General features: G+C 56.0%; 7 protein-coding genes across 7 annotated transcripts; 3 read left to right on the top strand and 4 right to left on the bottom strand.

The window, feature by feature from the left end:
* Positions 1–141: 141 nt before the first annotated feature.
* ACO1O0_000621 (uncharacterized protein) lies at positions 142–2,004 on the top strand (the record flags this gene model as incomplete). Its single annotated transcript, XM_083190119.1, has 5 exons — positions 142–600; positions 649–754; positions 852–1,237; positions 1,303–1,828; positions 1,901–2,004. 5 exons carry the CDS (start codon positions 142–144, stop codon positions 2,002–2,004), a joined length of 1,581 nt encoding a protein of 526 aa, XP_083053978.1.
* Positions 2,005–2,683: 679 nt separating this feature from the next.
* On the top strand, positions 2,684–4,774 carry ACO1O0_000620 (uncharacterized protein; the record flags this gene model as incomplete). Its single annotated transcript, XM_083190118.1, has 6 exons — positions 2,684–2,714; positions 2,748–3,316; positions 3,518–3,907; positions 3,956–4,295; positions 4,350–4,550; positions 4,608–4,774. The coding sequence occupies 6 exons, from the start codon at positions 2,684–2,686 to the stop codon at positions 4,772–4,774; spliced, it is 1,698 nt and encodes a 565-aa protein (XP_083053977.1).
* Positions 4,775–4,870: 96 nt separating this feature from the next.
* Positions 4,871–6,813, bottom strand: RTG2_1 (Ppx/GppA phosphatase family-domain-containing protein; the record flags this gene model as incomplete). The annotated part of the gene is made up of 3 exons (XM_083190117.1): positions 4,871–5,054; positions 5,122–6,594; positions 6,701–6,813. 3 exons carry the CDS (start codon positions 6,811–6,813, stop codon positions 4,871–4,873), a joined length of 1,770 nt encoding a protein of 589 aa, XP_083053976.1.
* Positions 6,814–10,973: 4,160 nt separating this feature from the next.
* ACO1O0_000618 (uncharacterized protein) lies at positions 10,974–12,812 on the top strand (the record flags this gene model as incomplete). Its single annotated transcript, XM_083190116.1, has 1 exon — positions 10,974–12,812. One exon carries the CDS (start codon positions 10,974–10,976, stop codon positions 12,810–12,812), a length of 1,839 nt encoding a protein of 612 aa, XP_083053975.1.
* Positions 12,813–13,780: 968 nt separating this feature from the next.
* ACO1O0_000617 (uncharacterized protein) lies at positions 13,781–15,124 on the bottom strand (the record flags this gene model as incomplete). The annotated part of the gene is made up of 1 exon (XM_083190115.1): positions 13,781–15,124. The coding sequence occupies one exon, from the start codon at positions 15,122–15,124 to the stop codon at positions 13,781–13,783; it is 1,344 nt and encodes a 447-aa protein (XP_083053974.1).
* A 1,786-nt stretch (positions 15,125–16,910) lies between these two features.
* On the bottom strand, positions 16,911–19,103 carry ACO1O0_000616 (uncharacterized protein; the record flags this gene model as incomplete). The annotated part of the gene is made up of 5 exons (XM_083190114.1): positions 16,911–17,951; positions 18,002–18,023; positions 18,387–18,637; positions 18,775–18,996; positions 19,095–19,103. 5 exons carry the CDS (start codon positions 19,101–19,103, stop codon positions 16,911–16,913), a joined length of 1,545 nt encoding a protein of 514 aa, XP_083053973.1.
* A 1,848-nt stretch (positions 19,104–20,951) lies between these two features.
* On the bottom strand, positions 20,952–22,497 carry ACO1O0_000615 (uncharacterized protein; the record flags this gene model as incomplete). Its single annotated transcript, XM_083190113.1, has 3 exons — positions 20,952–21,233; positions 21,292–22,343; positions 22,461–22,497. 3 exons carry the CDS (start codon positions 22,495–22,497, stop codon positions 20,952–20,954), a joined length of 1,371 nt encoding a protein of 456 aa, XP_083053972.1.
* Between the last annotated feature and the right edge of the window lie 1,258 nt (positions 22,498–23,755).

Below are 23,755 nucleotides of genomic sequence, written 5' to 3'. Positions count from 1 at the left end.
ACACAGTCGTAATAGCCACATTTCCCATGTGTTTGTTGTAACTTTTTGACAGCCATTATCGCATCTTGCATCACCCGCATTCTCCCCCCCCCCCCCCCAAACCCGTGGTCCATCCGTGGCTCTCGTGCCTCGGCTCAAATAATGACTCAAGAATACCCTCCTCCTGCTCCCCTGCCTCAAGAAGACGACATCTCGAAATGGCTGGACATTGAGAAACTCTTCCCCAATGAGGATGAATTCGATACTAGGGAAACCGTGGAAAGCGATAGTGCCCGGATCCTGACCCCCGTCCACTGGGGCCTAGCCTTGTCTCCCCCTACAACCCGGGCCACCCCGGAGTCGCACGCCCGGGGGCTCACAGCCACTCCCCTGGACCTCCAAGATACCACTCCTTCGGGGAAGAGGAAACACTTGGTGGTGTTTCACGAGCCTTCAAGAAGCCCTTCTGCCGATTTCTCCGTCATATGCTTCCCCGCCAACCCCGCCAAGCCAGAGGGGAACAAGAAGAAGCGACGCGACTTTACCCAGCAGCGCCGCCTCGAGGTCGCCCAGGTGCGCAGAAAAGGCGCGTGTCTTCGGTGCAAGATCCGCCGCATCTCGGTAGGCAATCCCGTCTCACATGAATCTCCACAAGGCTGAGGAACGTAGTGTGGCCAGGGACAGCCATGTAGTGCCTGCACAAAGGCTGCTGGCGCACTCGGCCACCAGATATGCTCGAGAGACAAGTTGACAAAGATCCGATTCGCAACGATGGGTAAGTTTTTTTTTGGGTTTTTTTTGGGGGGGTGTTGTGATTGGAACAAGATGAAGCAGCTCCAATGCTGCAGCTCCAGATTCTGAACATTTCGCAGACATCAATTATATCGAGGTGACTACCCGCCTGCTCGACCAGGAACTCATCGCTGGCACCACACACGTCAGCCCGCCCCGTAAGATAGACGTGTCTTTAGACTATATGGACACCCCGAAGCTAGAGGTCGAGGTCCAGGACTACTACACCCACGACGGCCCGGCGTGGCTCTGTTGCTGGGTCGTCATGAACCCCGTCGACGGTCGCTTGGATCTATTCCGCGACGAGAGCTCGCATTATGCCCTAACTCGACTTCCTAGCTCAGAAGCTCTAATTAAATGGGCTGAAGATATAACTATTCACCATGAGAAGCGACTCGTCGGGCTTCACCAAGCCATGGATAGCTTTATCCTGAAATACTCCAGGTCACAGCATGACCTACCCATGGTGAGCATTCGACACTCTTTAAAAGAAAAACAGAAGCCCGGGTTCAAATCTCACCGTATATCTAGAAATCCTTGGTGCGCAAGACCCACCAACTCAATTGCCTGGCCAAAATCCGGCTTGGTCTCGTTCTGTGCCTCGACCAAGATGGCAGCACTATGCCCCCGTCGTGCACGCTCCACACTCAATTCTGTCTTATTTCCAAGACGGCCTCTCAGAGTCTTGAGAGGGATGTTCTTAGCGAACTGGAGAGAGTTGTCTTCGGGGCCTCGGGAATCGGTGCCTCCAATGGCCTTGCGCTGTGGGCTAGTCTGTGGTGCTTGATTCTCATGTACCGGAAGCTGGTCCGGACGTATGTGGCTTTCCGCCGGTTCCCCTGCCACGTGCCTAAGGAGTACATCGGATTCCCCGAGACCAAGCTCCAGATGGGGACCAACTTTTACCACTACATGGTCTCCATTTACGCCGCACTCTTTCGTTCAACCGCCCCTCTGTACACAGATTTTCGCGTCGCTGCGAACCGGCAGCTTCTCTGCAACGATGAGGATCTCATCCAGGCATTCATGAGTCTGCGAACCGAGAGCTTTTACTTCCGTAAGCTCTCCCACGTCCCACAAAACCCCCCACCACGTCCCGCTGTTGTCGAGTATATCTGACTTCTCGCAGAACGCGAATCTTCGAGAATGGAGTCTCCCGAGGATGAACTGCTCCGCAGCATGGTGATTGAGCGGGAGGCTCGGCTTCAACCTCGAGCCAAATCCAAACGCTAAACTGTCGATTTGGGCCTTTTCAAACGACATGGTTCAAGAGAGTTGACATGCGACCCGCGCAATCTTCTTGCTGTGGTTCACACCGGCGGACAGATCTTTGGAATGTCCGGATATTCGAACTTATGCACGGCCGCAACGTACCATGCCGCCACCGTCGTCGTGTTTCGCAGTCTTGCTTCTCCAGCCGTCTCTCAGCACCTCAAAGAACGAATCATGAACTGTCCCACAGTGATCAACACAGCCCCTGGCGCGATTTGAGACCTCCCGCTCCCACCAGTCACCCAAAGTTGGCCATCATGGTGGTCACCTGACCTGCCGTGTGCCGTCAATTGCCCCGAGATGTCAATTTCGGTGGAGGACGGGGTGGTGATTGGCTCATTTCGATGGGGTGGAACCCTGGTCAGGCCAATCATGATCCCAGCTCACACCGAGAATGCGCATCTGGGGGAGTGGTGTAAGTCGACTCCCGCGCGAGAATCTCCATGAACGCCAGATTAAATCTCAGGCGTCGAGGCCACGTTCTGAACCGACAAATCTTGCACAAAGTCCTTAGAGACGTTGGGCATCTTCACCTTATCGTCGAGCCGTCGGACGCGCAGTGCTGCATGCTCAATTCGCCTGCCGCAGGTAGCCAAGGTTCCACCAGATCCAGATCCCCGTGACTTAGACGGATATCAACATGGATCACGCCAGGGACTTGTCCCAAATCGGTCAAGAAAACCCCCGTCTTTCCTCTTCCTCAGATCTGGACGACCAGCTATTCCAGACCTTCTTCGACTGGCCAGCCTACATCCACGACACTGAACCCTGGGACAAGCCCTCCACACAGGACCTAGACAAGCTCCTCACTGAGATCCCCCCTCTCATTAGTCGATTTGTCAGGATGAAGACCTCCTTCGGGTCAGATGATGGTGCTGCAAGCTCTGAGTACTCGAGTCACCCGTCCCCACCCGAGTTGGTCCAGGGTGAAGGTAGCACATCACCCTCTGATCACTCTGGGCCTGTCCTCCCGGAGCACCCTGAGGAGCCTCACCCGCGCCCGCGCATTAGTCTGAATGATGTTCGGGCACAAGACGACCATTGGACGTACCCCCAGACCGACCCATCCAAGGGTTCTGGGCCTGGCCATGTCCCCCAGCTGCGGGTCCTAGGTGACGGTGTCGCAAGGTATGCTGCCCAGGGTTCCCACCTCACGACGGTCCCATCCGGACGGACCCACGGCAAGCGTCCGAGACAGTTGGAGAACCCGGACCAGACAGCCGACGTCCGCAAGAGTGGGGCCTGTCTTCCCTGTCGACTGTCCAAGACTCGCGTAAGACCAATGAACCTCTCCGCAGTTGCTTTCCCAGTGACGGTGAAAAACTGAGACTGTCCTAGTGCCACGAGAATGGCGTTTGTCCCACGTGCAGAAAAGCATTCCCGGATCATTCGCATCTGGTCTGTGCTCGAAAGAATCTCGTGGAGATGTGGCCTGTCATTAACAACGGCCCTGGTATGTGGCACCCCACCCCAGACAGCCGAGACATCCTGGGACCCCACGAACACATCGCTGACGAAACCCGATGCAGATGTCTGGTCCAGAAACCCAGAGAAGGAGCTGGCCTACGGCGCCCAGACTCGCCGATTCGACGGCAAGCCGAAGCCTATCTCGGTATTCTTCTCCAATAAGCCTGGGTCGCCGGCATTGAGTGCCTATGTCCAGCCGTATCGATGGGAGGATGAGAACGAGGATAGCCAGCTTGAGAAGGCTGCTTTCTCGAGCGAACACCCCATCAGCTATGAGATGCTCCAGCAATGGGTAGAACAAGAGCTCGAAACCCCGTCCGAACGCAAACTGGATTTTCCCCGGGTCGTACAAAAGTTCCTGATGGCCTATGCTCGGGACGGTTATGGGCTCCCAAAAGTAAGACACCCGCCCACCACGTGCGCCGTCTAAACTGACTCGTGATAGCATGACTTGGTGAGGAAGGTCCACCGCATGGCCTGCTTCTTCCGTATCTGGAAGACACCATCTTTCTGGTGCCGCGATCCATCTGGAAAGACAACCGCCCTTCCAATTTCGGTCCAGGCGCAGCTGAGAACCATTGTCCAGCGCGGAATCCACTCCTTCGAGCACGATATCCTGAAGGAGCTGGACAGCCTGATCACTCCCTCTCATCAGCCAAAGCCAGATGATAAATTGGCCTTGTGGGCATGCTTGTGGCAGCTGATGATCATCTACCGTGACCTGACGGCAGCCTCAGAGGTCTGGCTGGCACGCCACGACCGAAGACCGAATGACCCCCTAGCTGGTAAGTACTCCTCCGCAGTGCCTTTAGGGCATATAGCTGACCCACCCGGCACAGCCGCCATTCATAATCGGTACAAGTACCTGCTCGAGCACTTCTTCCCATTGGTGGCCATCTTCTACCACTATCAGTTCCGGACCAAGAAGAGCCTCGAGTTGTCGGCAGACTGGCTGAGGGAACCCAAGTTCTCTTCTGGACGGTACATCAAGGCGATCGAGACCACGGCAGGAGACCTGCTGGATTGCCGCAAGAAGTTCCGTAAGTCCAGGACGAGGCTGCTGAATACCGTTGATGGGCGCTAACCGTAGTTTTCAGTGCAATCTCTCCAAGAGTCGGACAAGGAGATCGACCGCTTTCTGTGCATATTTGTGGTGAACCACGAGATTAAGAAGCTCAACGCCAGAAAGCGGGCGCCCAAGTCATCCAAACCCAAGGCGTCTGCGCCCATCGGAGACGGCGACTGCGACGAGGATGTTGACTAAGCCAATGAGCTTGCATGGAGGAGCTGCTCCTTTTCTCTTCATGCTCATTTGTCTTTTTTCTCTGCCTTTGGACATTGGAACTTCACGATTTATGACTCAAAAAGTGCTGATTTGAGCGAGGATTTTCTTTGGTGGTTTTTTGCCCGCGTCCTTCAGAGTTGACTTGAGTATATCGATTAGTTGGTTTGGCTCGACACCCTCGAGGGTTGCGCGAGCAACGGAAATTGTCAACTCAACACGGTCTTTCTTGCCCTCTTTAGGGCGAATGTGGGCTTCAAGACTATTACCACGTTAAAATGAATAAGTAACAAACGAATAATGAATTATGATGAATAGTTAAAATATACCTTATGGATCTTTCAAAGTGGCTCATATCCTGTTCAGGGAGGACGGGAAAGATGTGAGTGAGAATGTTGGCAATGCTGCCAATGTATCTGGCCCAGAAAATGGCATCACTGTTGTGGCATGCCAAGATGCCCTGGAGGCCTTCCACCAGCTTCTCATCCGCTGGCCCGACGCTGAAGCCCCATCTTGCTGCAACTGTAACGCCCAAGAGAGCCCGTGCCAAGTGAGTCAGGCCTGGGGCATCAATGTCACGCGAGATGGCATGGTGGAGGGCAAACGAGACGTTGGAATCGGAGTCAAAGCCTCCGCGGCTCCAGATCTCGCGAACGAAGAGGTATCCTAGGCCGTCTGAGAGAACAGTAGGTGTTATCCGGGGGTCTACCTCCTTGGGGAGTGCTTCAGATAGCTTGCGCAAGACAAGATCGAAGAGCGCCTTCTCATCCTTAGTGACGGCGGCCAGGACCTCGAGCGGGTTAGCTTCACGAGTCTCCCGCGGGAGCTTCATCAGGAGGGCGCCGTCCCGGTTTGAACCCTTGCAGAAGGTGACACGCCGGATGTTGGGCACGGCAGAGATGAATGCCTGCACAACGGTCGTGATGGCATCGAACTGTTTCCGGCGCCGTTTCGACATGCCAAATATCTTGCCATCGTAGTTCTTGTTGAGGCGTTTCATCTCCTCAACTTGCTTGAACGTGGCCCCAGTAACTGTGTATGTTCCAATAGAGGAAATCGGGTATGGCTTCACGGTGTCGTTGTGCATGAGCATGCTACCGTAGCCACGGAAACCGCCGCCGCACATGTAGACGTCGACGGCGGCATCTTGTCCCTTGTTGTGGGCATCTCGAATGGCGCGTAGTTTGGGGAAGACGGAGCAGAGGTCATCAAAGGCCGCTTGCATAGAAACTCGGAGCCTGTCGAGCTCGACGGCCTGGAGGGCGGCGTCCCCCCCGTCTAATACGCGGGCGAGTTTAGCAGCACCGTAGGGCATGCTATTCCCCGCCGTGGCAGCCTTGATCTCGTAATCATCGAGGGAGGTGTCGACCCAGGTCATCTGCACGCTGCCGCCTCCGAGATCGAGAAACAAAGCGCCTTCCACATTGGTCAGGCTGCTCCGGGAGCCCATAACGGCGCCGAATAGGGTCTCGACAGATGGCTCGAGGATGTGGACGCCGAGGCCGTTGGTTGCGTCGGCTATGGCGTGCAGCATATCAGCGGCGTTGGCGGCGCGGCGCATGGCCTCCGTGGCAAATATCATGGTGTTGGAGCGGGGGACATGGTGGATCTCTGCGATGCGGGTGAAATGCGTGAGGGTGGATGAGACGGATGAAATGGTTGACGGAGGGAAGAGTAGGTCGCCATTCTCGGTGGGGGTGAGGGCATCGAAGAGTGAGATGCCAGCCCTGGTGGAGTATATTGGTGTGAGAAGACGTGTTCTCGGAGGGGCCAAGGAGGTGATGGAGAAGCGGATGCCATTGCTGCAAATCTGTAAGCGCATGAACACAGGAAGGTACCTCCGGGTTTGAGGTTATCCGGCTTGGAAGTGGGAGGAGGTGCGAGGGTGTGGCAAGGGCGTGGGCGCACCTTCCCATGTCTACAACGGCATAGACATGACTCTCATCGTTGGGCTTCCACAGTGGTAGCTTCCCAGCGAGGTTGTCGAGGGTGATGATATCAGAGGGGTTAGAGGGACTCATCGTGTCGGGCTGAGGCCGAGATCACCAGTGTGTTGCTGGCTACGTGGAGCAAGCCGAGAGGCGGCTTCACGAAGTCTCCTCGGGCGGACTCTTAATGATTCAGTGTGCAGTTTCCGCAAGTGGTAAGCGATGTTGAGACAAACGAGCTGAAGCTTGGATGCAAACTTGAAGTCGGCGTGAGCAGTTGTGGCTGCGGTTGCGGCGCAGCTGCTGCACAACTCCAATAGAGTGGGGGCGGTTGGGCGGGCATGCAGCCGCTCGCCGTGTCGGATCTCCCGCCGGCCGCCTCATGTAGATTGATTATTCGTGATGCTATACGTAGCAGTACTCGTAGATTCGTCTACAGGATCGAGGCTCTGTGCATCTGCATAGTACTATATTGGGTTTGGGCCACTAGCCGGTCCCACGCCACAGCTTAAAAAGCAATTGCTCGCATTCAAGCCGACTGGAGTCCAGACGCCTCGAGCTAATACTCGTAGCTACCCAAGACAAACCTCCATCGCGTCTGCGCACAGGGCACTTGAGAACTACACTAATGTCATGTATCAAGTGGCCTATTTGACACATATGCTGACTGGCACGATTGCCTCTCCTATTCATGATGGCACTGAAAATGGACCGCCGCCGTTGGAAAGGGGAGAGAGACCTCACGTTGAGAGGAGCGTTAGTGGCTGGGGCCCAATTCCATGCGTCACTGCGTGTTCTGAAGTAAGGCGGGCGAATCCCCACGCGCCTCACACGTAAGTCTGTGGGCATATGTAGGAGTATATGTACGTCTGAGGTGGCCGCCAGCGGTCTTGACGGTGACAGGCTGGGGAGCCATGCGCCTCAGTGCTGCGGCAGCGTTGTTGGTGCTGCATTGGCGTTGACGCCGGGATGCCCAACTGCTGTTCCGTGGTGCATCAACGTGTGAGATATGATGGGGATGGGGAACGGCAGCGCCCAATGATTTCAGCTGTTTGGGGTGTCTTAAAAAAGGGGACCTGCACGGCGCAGACGGGGAGGATGTCGGAGCATTTCCTCGGGCGGCATAGGAGACTATGAGTGGATTGGAAGTGATGGTTCTAGGTCGATGTTACTTTGATCGTCTCGTAATACCTCGTACTCGCAGGCGTGGGGTGTGTGCAGTCAGCCGTCAGCCGTCAGCCGTCAGAATGCGTTGGTTCCCATATCCGATCGGTATTTCAGAAGAGAGGAGTAGCCATCAACAACTACTGTCAAAGTCGATGGTGATAATCCGTGCAAAATACGTACGGAGTTTGGACAGACTATGGAGTACTAGCACCAGGCTTCGGAGTCTGCTTAATCCCAGCTCACTGCTCACTGGGCCCCCTCCATGCCGTGAGGATTTTCCGGATGTCTCCGGAAGTCCTGCACCGGTGCCAGACGGGCCAAAGATACTGCACGTGCCTTAAAAACGAGTCCTAAACTCTTAGCTCGGTTTCCGTTCCCACCTGCCTAGGTGGCTGGGCGAAGATGAATTAATTGTCTTCTAAGCTGATGCGAGCCAGCCTTGAATTCGAGAAATGACTGGCTTCCGTACTTTGGTTTCTAGTCCTCATCCGAGTTTACTATCCGTAGGTTGTGATATATCATATGAGTGGGTCTACAAGTTCTACCAGACGAAAGGCAAAGATGAAGATGGTTTGTGCTGCTGTTGTCGCCGGGATTGGCGAGGCGTCAGGTGAGGCGAGTTGCTGTTGAGAAATACGTACTGTGATTCGTGTTCGAAGTGGTGATGCGGGAGCGCGGGAGGGCAGGGCTACGGGCGCTCCCACCCCGGGCAAGTGGGGCAGGCATCTCTACCAGGTAGGTTTAGTGGATTGGCGCTGCGAGCACTTCCGTATCCGCGTTTTTACGCGTTGGATTCGTGACGCGACGCGACGCGAATCGCGACGCGTCCGAAAGTGCCTCACCAACCCCAGACCAGATTCTGCCCGCACCTTGCTGAACGAAGGAGCGACCGAGCAGCAAGGGGCCGTGCTGATATGGGTATGAGGATGATGCGAAAACTTGACAAATTTTGGGACAGCATAGAAAAGATTTGTTTTTGCTCCAGTCGCACGTCAATGCTTCCAGCGGTGGTACCCCCTCTTCATGTTCATCATCCACGGTGTTCCTATCTCGCCGCCTGCTGGTGCCCGCAATTGTTAATTGGTTGCATTTCGCGTTCACCTGGGCCACATTCACTGCTACCCTGTTTAAAACCCTTGCAATCGCAACTGCACAACCAACCACCCGTCTCTGGACCTGGTGCCAGTGTGACACTTCCCCGTGGCCTTCAGTCACGCGAACAAGAGGCTTGGAGGCTTGCCAGTTTGGGCCGAATCACCAGAAACACTCTGTAAAGAACCCTCGTTGGCTGGCAGTGGAGACGTGGAAGAGCGACGACGCTCAGGTCTATTGGAATGCATTAATAGCCAACGAGTCTCACGTCTGACATCCCCACCAGCAACTCGTGGTGCTGTCTCAACCAAGCCATCGTGTCGCAACCCCAGTTAGCCAAAACATCCAGGCTCTCCCCGTCGCAGAACCCGGACGGATACTCGTCCTGTCGTACACGGTACAGGTTGCCAACAAACCTGCCGGACCCTGCGGTTCGGCGCCTCGGCGCACGGTGCTTAACTGTATGGGAGGACGGTACGGGGGAAAACATCCAGGAACCCGAGAGGCCCTGTCTGCGTCGTCCTCAACAGATAATACCGTGGCCTCCCGTGATCGTCCCTTTACGAAGTGCTTTAGAACGGTCCAGGCACCATCTGCCTCTGTTCTGCTCCCGTGTTGCCTCTAGGCCATCGCCTGGTACATATTGTGAGCCTGACTACCTTGGCAACTTCTCTACGGTAGAGGACCGAGTCCGCCCAGACTCGGTAACACCGGTGCCATCCTGTATCCTCGGTCGTCACGTCACTCGACACGACAAGAGGGTCCCCAAGACCCTTGCGCTGGGGCTCTTCACCGCGAAACAGCGCACCCAGTCAGACCGCCGGACGAGGTGATCACAACGCCTTGGCTCTGGCTTCCGGTGTGCTCCACGGTCCACCGTCTCTCCCACCGCTCTCTTGCCGGGCCCGTCCTTAGCTGTTTACGGCTAAGGCCTGAGTCTCTGGCTCTATTAAGTGGTGCACCTGTTAGGGTGCCGTCCAGGGGGCTGGTCAACGGTCCAGCGCCAGTGGAAACCACCTAGACCAGGCGCGCCACAGGTGCTGTTGGCCTCCACTGCTTCCTGCCTCCTGCTCCCCACCTCACTGTTGCGGCGCTGGAGCTCCCAAAATCCTCCCAGCCAGCGTGACAGCGTGACGGGACCATCCCCCTTCGCCCCCCCCCCCGGCCATTCATCTGCACACACTTCCCACCTCTAAAGGTCCTGGACTCCTGGCGCTCTGGGTCGCCAGCCATCTCCTCCCATCCATCCACCCATCCGCCCATCCGCCCACCCACCACCCCGTCTCCGCCCGCCCTCATTCTCATTTCCTTCACCTTCCCCATTCCAGTCTTTCGTTTCGCCGGTGCGCCGTTTCACCTCAGCAACCTCGTCAGATGATGTGATTGAGTCGCTCTCCATCACCTACGAGTCGCCATCATCGTCTCGACTCGACCGTCTTGACCATTTGCTGCCCATCGACTCTGCCTCCACTGCGACCACGACGCTATTTCCTTGCCTCTCCTCTCGACCCTTTGCGACGCTTGCGCCGTTTGCGCCTTCCTGACAAGACGCCGCTGGCGCGCAATCAACATAATCCCAATACCGATCGCGCCATTTCCTTATCGTCACCTTGATCGCATCGCTATATAATATCAGCCTTTGGGTCTCGTTCGACGACTCTTTCTGGCGCTGTCTCGTTTGACCCCGATTCCGTGACTCACGACCATCTCGATCAATTGCGCATCACCCGACGCGTGGTCTCATGTCGCTGCGCATTTCGCAATCCGGACCCCAGATTCTGTCGCGTCAAGTGGAGGGCGTTCGACATACCTAAGACATTGTTGTTGTTGCTGCTGAATCAAAGCTCTCGCGGGTGGACTGGACTGCTTGTCGCCTCCACCCGCTGTTGTTTTGCTTCTGCCCGGGTGCTACTTATAGATACCCTTGGAACAATCTCCCCATATTTTTGTCCGGCCACTCCAGCAGCATGCCTCCCTTGCAGCGACTCTCCGCCATGCGGACCCGAGCCCTTCGAAGATCCGAGGGGCCCAAAACCCCAGAACCAACCTCTCAGCAGGGCGATTGTGACCAGCCGCCGTCGCCCCCACGACAGCGATTCCGACTCAAGAGACGGAACGCGCCTCAGCACAACATGGTGCCGACGCAGCAGTTTCTAGCATCCGTAGCCGCTGCCGACATGCCTATACCAAGCATCGAGGAGCCCTTCGTGGTTGATGAGGACATGGTGGATACCGCTGGCCACGCCATCCCGCTCTTCACTGATCCCGATAACATGGATATATCTCATAGCGTTCGCGGTCGGCCATTTTCCCCACCTAAGACACCTGCCCCAGACGGACTGGGCCTGTCGCTGTCTCCAAATCGCTTCCCCGACTGGTCGATAGACTCCTCCTTGAGTGAATCGGAGGGCGAGTCGAGTCGGCCCTCTACTGCTCGCTCAACACAGACGAGCGCTTCTGTATTTAGCCAGCTCTCATTCACGTCTGATGGCCCGAGCTGCGTGTCTAGCCCGTTCAACGAGCATACCAACCAGTTTGATACCTTTCTCACGCCCGAGGATGCCAACAAAGTCATCAGAGCCCCCGTCCGCGCCGCTAAATCCCGGAAGGCTCCCTGGACTCAGCCCATGGATAAGCATCTCTGGTCCACGTACATGATGTACTTACAGGACCCCAAAGTCACACCTGTCCGGATCGGGGCCAGCGGAGTTCCCCCGTATGGTGTCGTGGTTCGCGTGGCCCGAGAAGCCCGAAGGAGCTGGAAGGGCTCCAAGCCCCAGCCCGCGCAAGTTAAGAGCCGGAGCGGCAGCTCGACGCCTACGGCGGAAGAAGCGCCTTGCACATTTGTGCAATGGCCACACACCCAAGCCGCGACTCGAGCGCATCTAATCGAAATGTGCAAGGCTAATTCAGGAGGCAAGACCCGGAATGAACGGTACTTCGCGAGCAGCCCGACGCCTTTTGGCAAGTCAGTCACCCGCAGCCGGGCCCGTCGCGCAACTCCGGCTCGCTCGCCGTCTGTGTTTTCAAGCTCCGATATGGCCATGTCACTAGTCTTAAGCACGGCCGATTCGATGCAATTGGGTGGACCACTTGCCCAGCTCACTAGCTCCAAGCCCCAAAAGCCAGTGGAGGACATCCCTGTCTCCCTGGTTGAGTGCAATTCCTCTTCAGTAAACCTTGATCCCCTGCCCGACCTTCGCCCTCGGCTTGGCTCCCCCTTTGTCGCGAAGAGCTATGGGCCGAGCTCTTCCAGCTCTCTAGCCGATGTATTGGGGATGGGATCCGAACTGCCTCGCCAAAGCCACACTGTGGGTCCCCGACGAAGCTCGAGGACCCCAGCAAGGCTGAACCGGAGCCGTTCCAACACGCAGAAGCGGCGCTCCGGCCGCCCCAGCATAGAGCTCCGCAGATCCAAGAGGCCGAGCCTCCCGTCCGACATGTGGAGCGAACCTTCAACAAGCCCGATGGCCCCAGCGTCCGATTTCAACGACCTCATGGATCCGCAAAATAATAAGCCACAGCAGCCATCGGACCCCACGCCTTCCCTCGCCCCGGCACAGTTCTCGCGGTGGTCCACTGATGATGCCCCTGCTAGACTCGGCTCCCCTTTCAACGGCCTTCCCGCGAGCTTTTCCTATCCCGCTAGAGGCGCCGTCCCCGCTGGCATCAACTTTGCCATTCGTCGGCCGTTTGCGACTGTCCAGGAGTCTCTCAACGACGACAACACCCCCAGGATACCACTGCCGGCCCGACTGGCCTACCTTGATGAGCGCCTTAAACAAATCCGTCGACGCGGCGAGGAGCGACGCCGCTCCGAGTCGCCTCTTTGAGCAACTCACGTTTTTCCTTCCTTGATTTCCTCTGCGATCAGCACTCTATTTCTCACGACCTTGACGACTTGATGGGACAACATCTGCCCGGCCATATGTGGATACCAAGCAGATGCTGTTCAAGGTTCCATGCATGCTTTGCCGGCAGCGGATTTGCACGACGAGACATCTGTTACTATTGCATACCCACTTACGACGCCGCTACGGCAATCTTTTCCTTGCGCCGCCGTTGTGTCTGGCGGGGGGGTGGCCATTCTACGGCTCTCCCACTCAGCGTGCCTTTACACAAACGAGCATACGATCACTTGCAACTCTTGTTTCCTTTTTCGTTTTGAATTCGGCGGCTCCACCCATACACTTAGCTTGGGTTTGGATTGACGACAAAAGAAGTATGAATGACGTTACGATCTCAATGACAGATTAAAGAGGTCCCAAGGACCGTATCTGGATCTTTGTTCTCGATCTATCTCTTTTTTTTTCAACCTTTTTCTTTGCGATGTTTGCCTTCTTTCCTCTCCCACCTATCACTCCGGGCAACCGATCGCGTGGATTAGGGGCTTGGCCATTCTCTTTCTTGACTGTTGTTTTTGCTTCCTCTCCTCTCTGGTCGGGACAAAAAGTTTTCACCTGTTCACGACGATATGATGTACATGTCGCGCGCCCCGGCTTACCAGCGGCCTCAATAGAAGGGCAAATGACTTAGCGTCTGTCTGTATTACGAGCTATGATATATATATACCAGGCATTCATTCGATTCGATTTCGTTTCAAAACTCTGCAATATCTCGTGGTATCAGATTGTGTGAATTGACCTGTTGTGCTCGCTAATGCTTGCTGTTCCCAATAACACCACCCCCTTATTTACACGCCTGTCTTAACACCAGCCCATAGCTACTATGCAATAGAACCCAATATGTTTAAACGCCTTGCAGTAACCAAACCTCTCCCTCCCCTCCCCTCCCTCTTTCTTCATTTCAGCGTGCTAGAGACAGAACGCACGTGCTTCAACGCCTGCGCAATCTCCTCATCCCCCTTGGTGCCCTCAGAGAACAGCAGCCTCGGCGCCGAATTGTTCTCACGCTGACTCGGCCGCCGGCTGGGCGACGTCAGACCCCCGTCGAGCTGGCCCAGCTCCCTCTCCGCCGCCCCTACCGGGGGGGACCCCGCCAGTTCCGACGCCAGCAGGCGACGGACGTGAGCGCGGCCGGCATCGTCGACGTCATTCGCGGCACCCGCAGCCCCGGCGGCGGCCAGGCTGCGCAGGCGCTTGCGCTCGTGGGGGCAGCGGCGCTCGCCGACGGTGGCGCGGTGGGAGTGGAAGGAGCACTCGCGGAAGCCAAAGGCGCGCTCGTCGTTGCGGAGGCGGTTGGCGGGGATGCGCAGCTGCGGGTTCTTGAAGCGAACGTCGAGGCCCGAGGAGCCCATCTTGGCCATGTGGACGGCGTAGTCGTCGGAGAGGTCGGGGATCCCGTCGATGAGCTGGCGGAAGCGGCCGGCGGAGCTGTCGTCGGCGGCGCCGTCCTCGGCGCCGCCCACGCCCCAGTCGTACTCCGGGTGGAGCTTGACGGGGACGGGGGAGGAGGTGGAGGTGGAGGAGGAGGGGGGGGAGGGCGCGGCGGAGCCGACGAGGGAGAAGGCGACCATGGCGACGGCCCAGCGGCGGAGGCGGACGGCGGGGATGGCCTCGCAGCGGGTGTAGAGATAGGTGAGGAGGCCGGGGGGCACGTCCCAGTCGCAGCTGAGGTAGAGGTCCTGGATGGCGTCCATGGCGGAGTCCTGGAGGTGGTACAGGGAGAGGTGGGAGGCGAAGAGATGGAGGCGGATCAGGGCCCAGTGGATGTCGTGCAGAGCACGGGGCCCGTAGTCAGCGGCGGCCGCAGCGGCAGCGGCCACAACGTGGTCGAGGTGGCGGCGAAAGTTGTATCGCGGCGTGTGCAGCCAGTCGACGAAGAGGGCGAACATGGAGGGCAGCTCGCCCGGCAGCCAGAGAGAGATGGAGCGGTGCTGAGGGTCTTCGAGGCGTTCGCGGAAGAAGGGCGAGGCAGCGCAGAGGAGCTTCTTGTTGACCTTGAAGCGCTGCTTCTGGGGCCCGATGAGGACTGTGGTCAGGCTCGAGGATGATGACTTGGGCGTCGATGATGTCGTCGCGGGAGCCATTGCAGACGCATCGGGTTTTCTGTTAGGCGCGTGGGAATAGTCCCTCTGGTCCCTCGGAGGCTTGGACGGGAGAGACTTGTCGAGGCTGGCGCGGTTGATACTGGTCCTGGACCAGTGATGGCCCCTCTGGACAATTGGGGTGGCTACGGTCGCCATGGTCGCTCCGGGGAGGCCGCAGACGAGGCCTAGAGGTGCGAGGAAGGCTCCAGGCTCACCCAGAGTGGCACTATTATCACGACACGGGCGGCAAGGCGCAAAGGTGCTGGACCAGCCAGATGAAGCGAAGACGTAAGGAAACAGAAGACAGGAAATGGGGGTATAAAACAGGATAAGAAACACGCAGCACGAGTGGGAGGGGGAAATGTGGAAGGGCAGGGAAAAAGAGAGGCGTCAGACGACAAGCAGACAGAGACGAGACGTGATTAGGCCAGCGGCGCCTGCACCGTGATCCTGGCATCATCCATGGGATGGAGGGCCGAGGGCCTCAAAATCGCATCGAAGTGGGAGCAGATCAAAGATCCTTGATCTCCCAACGAACCCTGAAGAGCCCCTGGGCCCCACGCAGGATCGGCCCACTAACAGGCCAGTGGGGGGAAACACGCCAGAATTGACCAGATGCAGGCGGGGAGCCCGAGGGAGCCTGTTAGTCGCAGGTTTGGACCTGGGGCCCCTGTGGGATACATGATTGGCCAGGCACGCGTTTCATCGCCGGACAGCCATGCGGGGCCTCAAACCTCCAACGTGTTGCTACCCTGCGCTGACTCGCAGCAACTCACAGCACCCTCCAGCACTCTCCAGCACCCTGCACTGCTGGACCACTGCTGGGGCAGTTGCAAGCAAGTTTGCAGCGCCCCAAGTGGCTCGATAGCCGCCCGCCAAGCCCGAGACTTCTGAAAATAGGCCTAGGGGCTTCGCCTGGGGGCTTCTGGCCAACGTCTCGATGCTATTGATCGCCCCTGGAGGAACAGCTCCCAGCTGGCCAGCCTGGCCAATAGGTCGTCTAAATCGACGTCAATAATAGCTACTGGCTTCCATCCTTCTCAGCCTCCTCACATCATCATGCTCATTATCGCTCTATTATTCGTGGGGGCCCAAACTCGCATTGCCATGATGCCATCCTCACCCGCTCATGGCGAAGAAACAAATCTGCTACCCCAAGTGAAACAAGCAGCATTCCGCAACCTCGCACTCCGTATTACTTCGCACAGAGTACCTACTTCTCCCAGAGCACGCGACCAGGCCCAACCTCGTCGCCCTCGACGAGAAAGGCAGCCTCCCAGCTCCCAAGATGCAGCTAAGGCGGGTGATACCCCTGCTACCCGCTCAGCAAAATGCCCCTGCACACCTCTATCAAGGCAAGGGCTGCGACCGGATTTCAGATAAATAACTTGGAACTTGGGGAGTTTGACTGCCTTGCTCATTTCCCCAAGGACCCTTCGCCTGATTTCCATGCAGGAACCTCGCCGCCACTCATCTCTTCGTCTCAGTTCGCACCATCACTGTCGGCTTCACATCTTTTGCATCTATTGTATATTGTGATTGAGAGTCTGAACGACCCAGTGATACTTTTAGACCATCCCTTGGGGACTCTGCCCATAATAATTAATCATTGTTGCCCAGTTCTAAGCTCCATGCTGTTTTCCGACCATCTAATTCCCCCTCCCGAATCTCAGCTTCAGATGCAAGGCGCAATACTATATCGCTCTAAATCCCATCCTAATAGTACCAATAAACCTTGTATGCTTCACATAGTTCGCCCTGACGCCCCCATCTGTTTTGCAGGTGGCCTGGCCTTATGAGACGCCTGCCCCACGCCGGGTATCCCAGTAGCAAACGAACAAAGAAACGCCGTGATTCCCATACCCATGTCTGGTTTTGCCGAGAAGCCCAAAATATCGGCCCCGCATTGTCCCAATTTCAGTCTCTGTATGGCACCACTTCATCAACGAGTAGCGGGAATGTCGTCGTCGTCAGAAGACGACGAACCTTCCGTAGTTTCGCTTCCATCATTTCCAGACTGACTCTGTTCCTGGTCCTCGTTTTGGTCGTTATCCCCATCGATGGACATGGCATCATCATTTGTTCCTCCAGCTGCCTGCTGCGCTGGCGTGCGTTGTTCGCTGCCTTGGGACTGCAGCTGGGCCAGGCCCCTGGGCTGGCTCGAGGTCAAATATGCCGTGGGGTCCGTTGTCTCTGCCGAGCCTACCGACCCAGACAGCCCTCCCATCTCAGACAACGGCACCCGCTTGCGTGGTGATTCACCTTGTCCAGATGGTGTTCCCAGTGTTGCCGATTGGACTGGAGTTTGAACTGGGGTTCGTCCCTCATTCTCCAATCGAAGCCTGCTGGCCGCACGCTCCTGCTCCAACCACACCTCGTTAGCGTCGGCCCGTCCCAGGAGTCGGACTCGCTCCGCTTCGATATCCTCCTTGGTTCGTCTCTCGCGCAGTCGAATGCCGAACCTCTTGCGCGTGGTGCTCTGCTTCGTGTTGTAGCTATTCTTTAGCTTGGAGAGTTTATCGGTTCTCTCCGGCTCCGGCAAGGACATTGCCTCCCGCATCAGCCTGCCATACTTTTCCTCAGCCTCCGCCTGTGCCTCCTGGTATTTTCGCCGAGCGTCCGCGGTCAGGTGCGCATATGGATCGTCGCCGCTGACGGTGGCGTTGTTTCGCGGAGTCCCCCCATTACTCAAAGCCGCAGCAGTTGTTTTCGACTGTGCAGGAGGCCGAGCTGGCCGCTCCCAAGTGCGTTTGAGAGCTTGATACTCCTCCCATTCCTTTTGCCGTGCGTTCTTTGCCGAGTAGGCCCGCAGCTCATTCAATATGGTCGCTTTGGTCTCAATGCTATACTTCCCACACACCTCACTCTTCATATGATAGAGAGCCCCGGTAGCAGAGCCAAAGGTGCATCCGCAGTGGATGCAGATGGTCTTTTCGAGTTTATCACGGTTGAAATGCGGGTCGCAAGCCCGTTTCCTGATGTGCTGCCAAGGTGTTAGCAAAAGCTACTGGCCAGAGCATAAGGGAAACTTACGTATTGAAGCGCAAGCTTGCCACTACAGGGTCGATAACAATCCTGGCAGTAATGAATACCCGGCGGGCCCTTGGTCGGCGGTGGCTCGATCTGCGGCGGTGGATGAGGTGGAGCTGCAGATGTCGGCCCAGGCCCAGGTGTAGATGGAGCTGCAGGTGGAGGTGCAGTATTATACCACGTTGGACTAGGAGGATGCCCCCCGGGAGGAACCAGAATACCTCGTCCGCCCTGAGCTCCATGAGCCCATTGAAGCTGTGTTGGTGATTGGGATGCATGTTCCGGTGCACATTGAGAGCTTGGCATAGCCGGGAAACTAGGGAGAGACGGAATGACATGCTCTGCACCATCCCCCGTCTTCTCCTGGACTATATCCTGTACATCGTACCCAAGCCGCTCTGCCCTGGCCAAGGCGTTGACCAGGCTTCGCGCGTCGATAGTCTCCAGGCGCTGCGCCAGTGCTCTGTCCAGGAAGTACGGGGTTGCTTTAGAAAGCACCATGTCTACCGTCTGGTCAAAGTCTGCCGGAGTGAAGTGCTCAATGAGCTGAGACTTGGATGTCTGGACCATCTTGGCACCGAAATCCTGGATTGCTCGGTTGAGAGTGGCGGGAGATGCTTGATGAAGCATCGCATTCAACTAAGAATAGGGTTAGCTCATTGGCCGAAGGTTTAATTTCGAGGCGGGCGCAGTGCCAATATCGTCAAATTGCGAGGCTGAAGAAACAAGCAGCGCTTCTCGAGTTCTCGACACTAGAGAGTGGGGAATTGGCATACCACAAAGGCAGTGTGATACTCAGAACCCAAGAAACATCGGTCCCAGTGGTCCCTGATCACCTGGCGCACAACGCTAGGGCTAGCAGTGCGGATGGCATTCGCTATCGTCTCGTAGTGCTCTGAAGTCTTTAGGTCTCGAGGGGCCCCGGGCTGACTCTGACCAGGAGATTGAGAGTCCTTCGACTCGCCTCCAGGAGCTCCTGGTGTCGGGACAGGACCCGACTGAGTTCCTGGGGATGGCACTGACGCGATTGGGCCCGGAGGAGGCATGCCACCTGGGTTAATGATAGCCTGGTCCGGTACAGGTGAAGGGTGCGGACCTTGGCCATGTGAGGCAGGTCGTGAAGCAAGTGGGCTCTGCGCGCTCTGGTATTCAGAAGGTGAGCGACTATGGGTCGGAGGGCGGCCCGCAGCAGCTGGAGTTGCTGCCATGTTGATGGAGTTCAGGACCACGAACGCAAAGTGAGTACGTGCCCAGTCTCCAAGAATAGGGAGGAGAGTAGAAAGTTGCAACTGTTATGACAGCAATACAATCATAAGTATGGAGTGTGGTAGTAGGTTTAAATAGGTACTTGTCCGGGAAAAAAAGTCTGCAGAAGAAAGGTTGGAAAACGGGACGCAAGATGCAGGAGCAAGTGAGTAACAGCAACAAGCGTTGAATGCAGGCAGGCGCGACCGCGCTCACTGAATATCCCCAATATGAGTTGCGCCTACCTTCCTTCACCGACCTTAGGCAAGGAAGTGGGATATTTGGAGCGCCTCAACAACAGCACGGAAATACGACCTCCTAATACTAGGTAGGTAGAGATCCCTAATCGCGGTGCCTTCAGATCGCGTGCCCAGAGGCGCGTCGACGGTCGTCAGAAAGGTGGATTGTTGGTGCAAGGGTAAGTGGGACTTAATTGCTTATGATTTTGGGGGATAAATGTCTTATTAATCTAGTGCCTCCTAACTAAGTGCCCACTTAAATCTCTTACTCAAACTATATAGCCAATCATCATGTATATTGACCCCCTGAAGGCATTCTCTTAGCCAGCGCTTAATTATCGGATACATTATATGTTATTCAAGAGGTATAAAGTGATTGACAAGACATGGCTTATCTTCATTCACGTTCCATTATAAGAATACTAAACAGACTGTTTTTATATGAATACTAACTTGGGCGCAATTTATCCCGATAATATCCGTACAATTGTCTTTGCGTTTAAGGTTCTGACAAGAGCTTATTATAAGTAGTATTCGCATGAGTTTAGGCTACATGCGTAGAGGATAATTTAAACTCGGAAAATTACGACTCGGCCAATTGAACCACCCTATCCGTACCTCGTACGGAGTACAATGCCAGAGCTACCCTCATATACCTTATTTGGAATTTAAGGACTAACCTCGTGTATTGACACGGCCATATCACGTTGTTCTTTCACCTGTTATGAATTAACATTGCGCATAGTAACCTTCAGTCAACGGGTAGGAATAGTATGAAATCAATAGTCGGCCGTTTACTGGAACATACCCCACATGCCACGAGTCCTACTGAGAACCGAGAGACGTTAAAAAGGCTCCACATTACGATGCGACGTCTTGGACAGGTCATCACCGTCGCAGTACAAAGTGCAATCAGCATATTGGAGGAACAGATTCATGGACAATACCTAGGTGGTTTTTATTGCGCCCTCTACCTGGCCAACCGATAGTGAAGCCTCATTTGCTATCTTTATCCAAAATTGACAGTAGTTCTAGCTACTTGCTGCTATCAGCTTCGGCGTCTTATTTTAACCAGTATTCCGCTGCTTTCCCCCCTCTATCGCCTTGGCATTTATCAGTGTCGGTCTTCCAGGCAACCAAGTCTCCCAATGAAGACGAACAAGCCATTTCAAAACAGTACGACAAACTACCTCTACACTGGTACTATTACCAAGACTGAAAGCGGCGATACAAGGCTATCCTGCTGCTGATAAATATTAGGGCCACCGGGTAGGACTTCAACGACAAGCGAGATTCTGGCGCTTGACCAACAGTGCATCGCGTGCGATACGTGCATTGTTGAGCCATAGGAGGTATAATTCTTTTTTTTTTCCTTATAAAAAAAGGGAAAATAAGCGCGTTGATGACACACTTCAATTACAATTACAACGCCTTTTAAGATATACCAACATACACCAATGCCCTAAACATCACTCCCCAATGCACGCCAGCATGAGGCGCTTGTAGTCCCCAGATGTCTCCCCGCTGATTCGGCTGCCGAGGCTCCTGCGGTAGCGCTGCTGGTAGGCGGCTTTGACATTGGCCAGATAGTTTTTATCCCAGTGGAATCGAACCGTCCTGGCCACGAGCAGGTGATCTTTTGTTCCCATGCCAGCCATGGATTCCTCGAGTAGGTTTGCGGCGTGCATGTACTTGTCAACTCCCTCACGCAACTGGAAAAGAAGAGCATCTTCCATGTGGCCAGAGAATTCCTGTGTCAGAGATGTCAGCACACGGAGCAAAAGCTAAGCAAGTCGTTGGAACACGTACACTCTTGATAACATCTTCCAAGTCGCGCCTAAACTTTTGCTTGTAAGCATGTGCAATGGCCCGGATCTGGTCATTGTTTCTCGAGGTCAGGATCTGGCAGACCAGGATCTCGTCGGTCCCCATCTTGCCCTCGGTGGCCTTGTAGAGCTGCATCACGTCGTCATCAACCTGGCGCTGGTCGACAGGTACTGAATCCTCGGCACGGTTTGCGGCTAGGACAAGCATGAAGTGCCTCTCCGTCTTCATGCTCAGGTCGCTCTTGACCATGGTCTCAAGACTCCTGTTGAATGTCTGCTGGAAGGCCCCTTTGATGGCCTTCATATCGGCATTCGACCTCCCGAGCAAGATGTCGTTGAGAACAACCTCCTTTGTCCCGGGCCCGCTCAGCGACTCATATAGATTGGCCACATCGGCCTGTAGAGGACCCCGGGCCAGCTGGACGAGGCCCTTCTCAAACCATCCACTGGTCTCCTTCTTGAGATCCTCAATGAGATTGCGCTTGAAGTTGCGATGGAAGGCCGTTCGGATGTACTCGATTTGCAAAGGGTCCTTGTTTGACAAGATATGAATCAAGGCCTTCTCGTCAGTTCCGAGTCCCTTCATGGCAGCACGAAGCGCCTGCGCGTCGGGGGTCCCATCCCACTGGATGATTTGGGGGGGGCCATAGCCGAAAGAAGGCGGCGTCGGCTGGGCGGGCGGGGCTGGGCTTCCGTACGGCGCGGCATAGCCCTGCGGAGGAGCGCCGTATTGACCAGGAGGGGGAGCTGGGGAATGGTGTCCGTACTGCTGGGGCGGCGGCGGAGGGGTCCCGTACTGACCCGGCGGCGGGGCGCCGTACTGCCCCGGTTGGGGAGGGGGCTGACCGTAGGGGGCCTGTTGGGCGCCTTGCTGAGGATAGTAGCCGCCTTGCTGAGGGGGGTACTGGCCCTGGGGAGGGGGATAATGGCCCTGAGGGGGCGGCGGCCCCGGCGGCTGCTGGTAGTATCCGCCCTGCTGAGGGGGAGGGTATTGGCCCGGGGGGTAGTGCCCTTGTTGCTGGCCCGGATACTGTCCTTGTTGAGGGGGATATTGGCCGTGGGGAGGAGGATGCTGGGGTTGCCCATATCCTTGGGGAGAAGGCTCTGCAGCGGGTTAGAACGTGAAGGAAATTGTTGCCGAGGGCCACTCACGGCCGTAGGGCGGCTGGCCGTATCCTTGGTATGACATGGTGGGCGACTGTCAAAAGTCAATGGGGTGGTAGTGTGAGAGTCTGTAGAGCTTAGTTCCTTCGGCGCTTCGATGGATTGCGTCGAGATAAAATGAGAGTTGATGGCCAGGCTGACTGGGATGGATACAAATATGCAGGATGGGAAGACGTTCAGCTCTGAATGTCAACAGTTTCCTCGCGCAAAGATGGGCTGGGCTGAGCGCGGTTACGTGGCGAAGGCCACACTAACACCTAACGTCATCCACTACGGATACTAAGTACCTACATAGCACACAGGCGGCGGTGCCGGGCGTACCTGACCTTCCTGAAGTTACCAACTTTACCATGTAATAACACACTTCCTTGGGCGCTACTGAGTATTCAGGAACACGATTGCGTCACTAAATTATTTGTAGCTCCGGTATCCGCAGATGCTATGACACCTGCGATCTGGTTAATTCGCATGAACAATGTCAATGGAGAAGCGGGACTTGCCCTGTCGGCCGAGTGGGAGCCCGGGCTTCTGGGTGAAACCAAGACATGAAGGCCTGCTAGGCTGCTGAACACTGGGGGCGCTAACGGTCACTGGAAAGGTGCAGTCTGTCCGCGGATGCAGCTCATTCCTGGCGGGGTATCGAGTCGGTACCCCTCCATTGTGGCGCTTCCAGGCCTGGGACTGAGGCGTCGATCAGCCACGGCCATAACGCCCCCGTATGCAGCCAGCCCATGCCTCGGCAGATGTACGAGCACGGAGTGCCGGACGGAACGTTGTTTTGGCTCAAGGGCCATAGAAACGCAGCGTCTCGAAACTTAATCATGAAACTTGGCTAACCAACGAGAGGCTGCAGCAGGTACTCCGTAATAGTAGTAGTATTCATACGCTCCTTCCAAAGTGTGCCAGGATCAGGGGGTGGGCGGCTGCTTCCTTACCTTACGTCGTATGCTCGACATTCGGGGTGGCTGGTGAGGATCCTGAGTGGACCCACCCAGGCCGCCCAGCCACATAATTTATGGTGAAAGCGACGAATCGCAGTTCACCGCTGGCCTCTCCAAGACAGCTTCAACCACCGCCAATGTCTCCGACACCCAGCCATCGCTTTTCGGGGCCGCGCCGCCATGGAAACCATTGGAATGTTGGATATGAACCTGTACTCCCCAGATTCTTATCCTCTCCCCTCTTCCCTGTATACTTGATTGGCCCTTGAAACTCTCTCAAAAGCAACTCTCGCGTCAACTCGTCGATTGGGAAGCTTCTGAGCATCTGGGCATCCGAGCATC

This window comes from Amphichorda felina (assembly GCF_050947745.1).
Source record: "Amphichorda felina strain 45539 chromosome Unknown scaffold_1, whole genome shotgun sequence".
In the NCBI taxonomy this organism is placed as follows: domain Eukaryota; kingdom Fungi; phylum Ascomycota; class Sordariomycetes; order Hypocreales; family Bionectriaceae; genus Amphichorda; species Amphichorda felina.
This window is presented reverse-complemented; position numbering and strand designations above follow the sequence as displayed.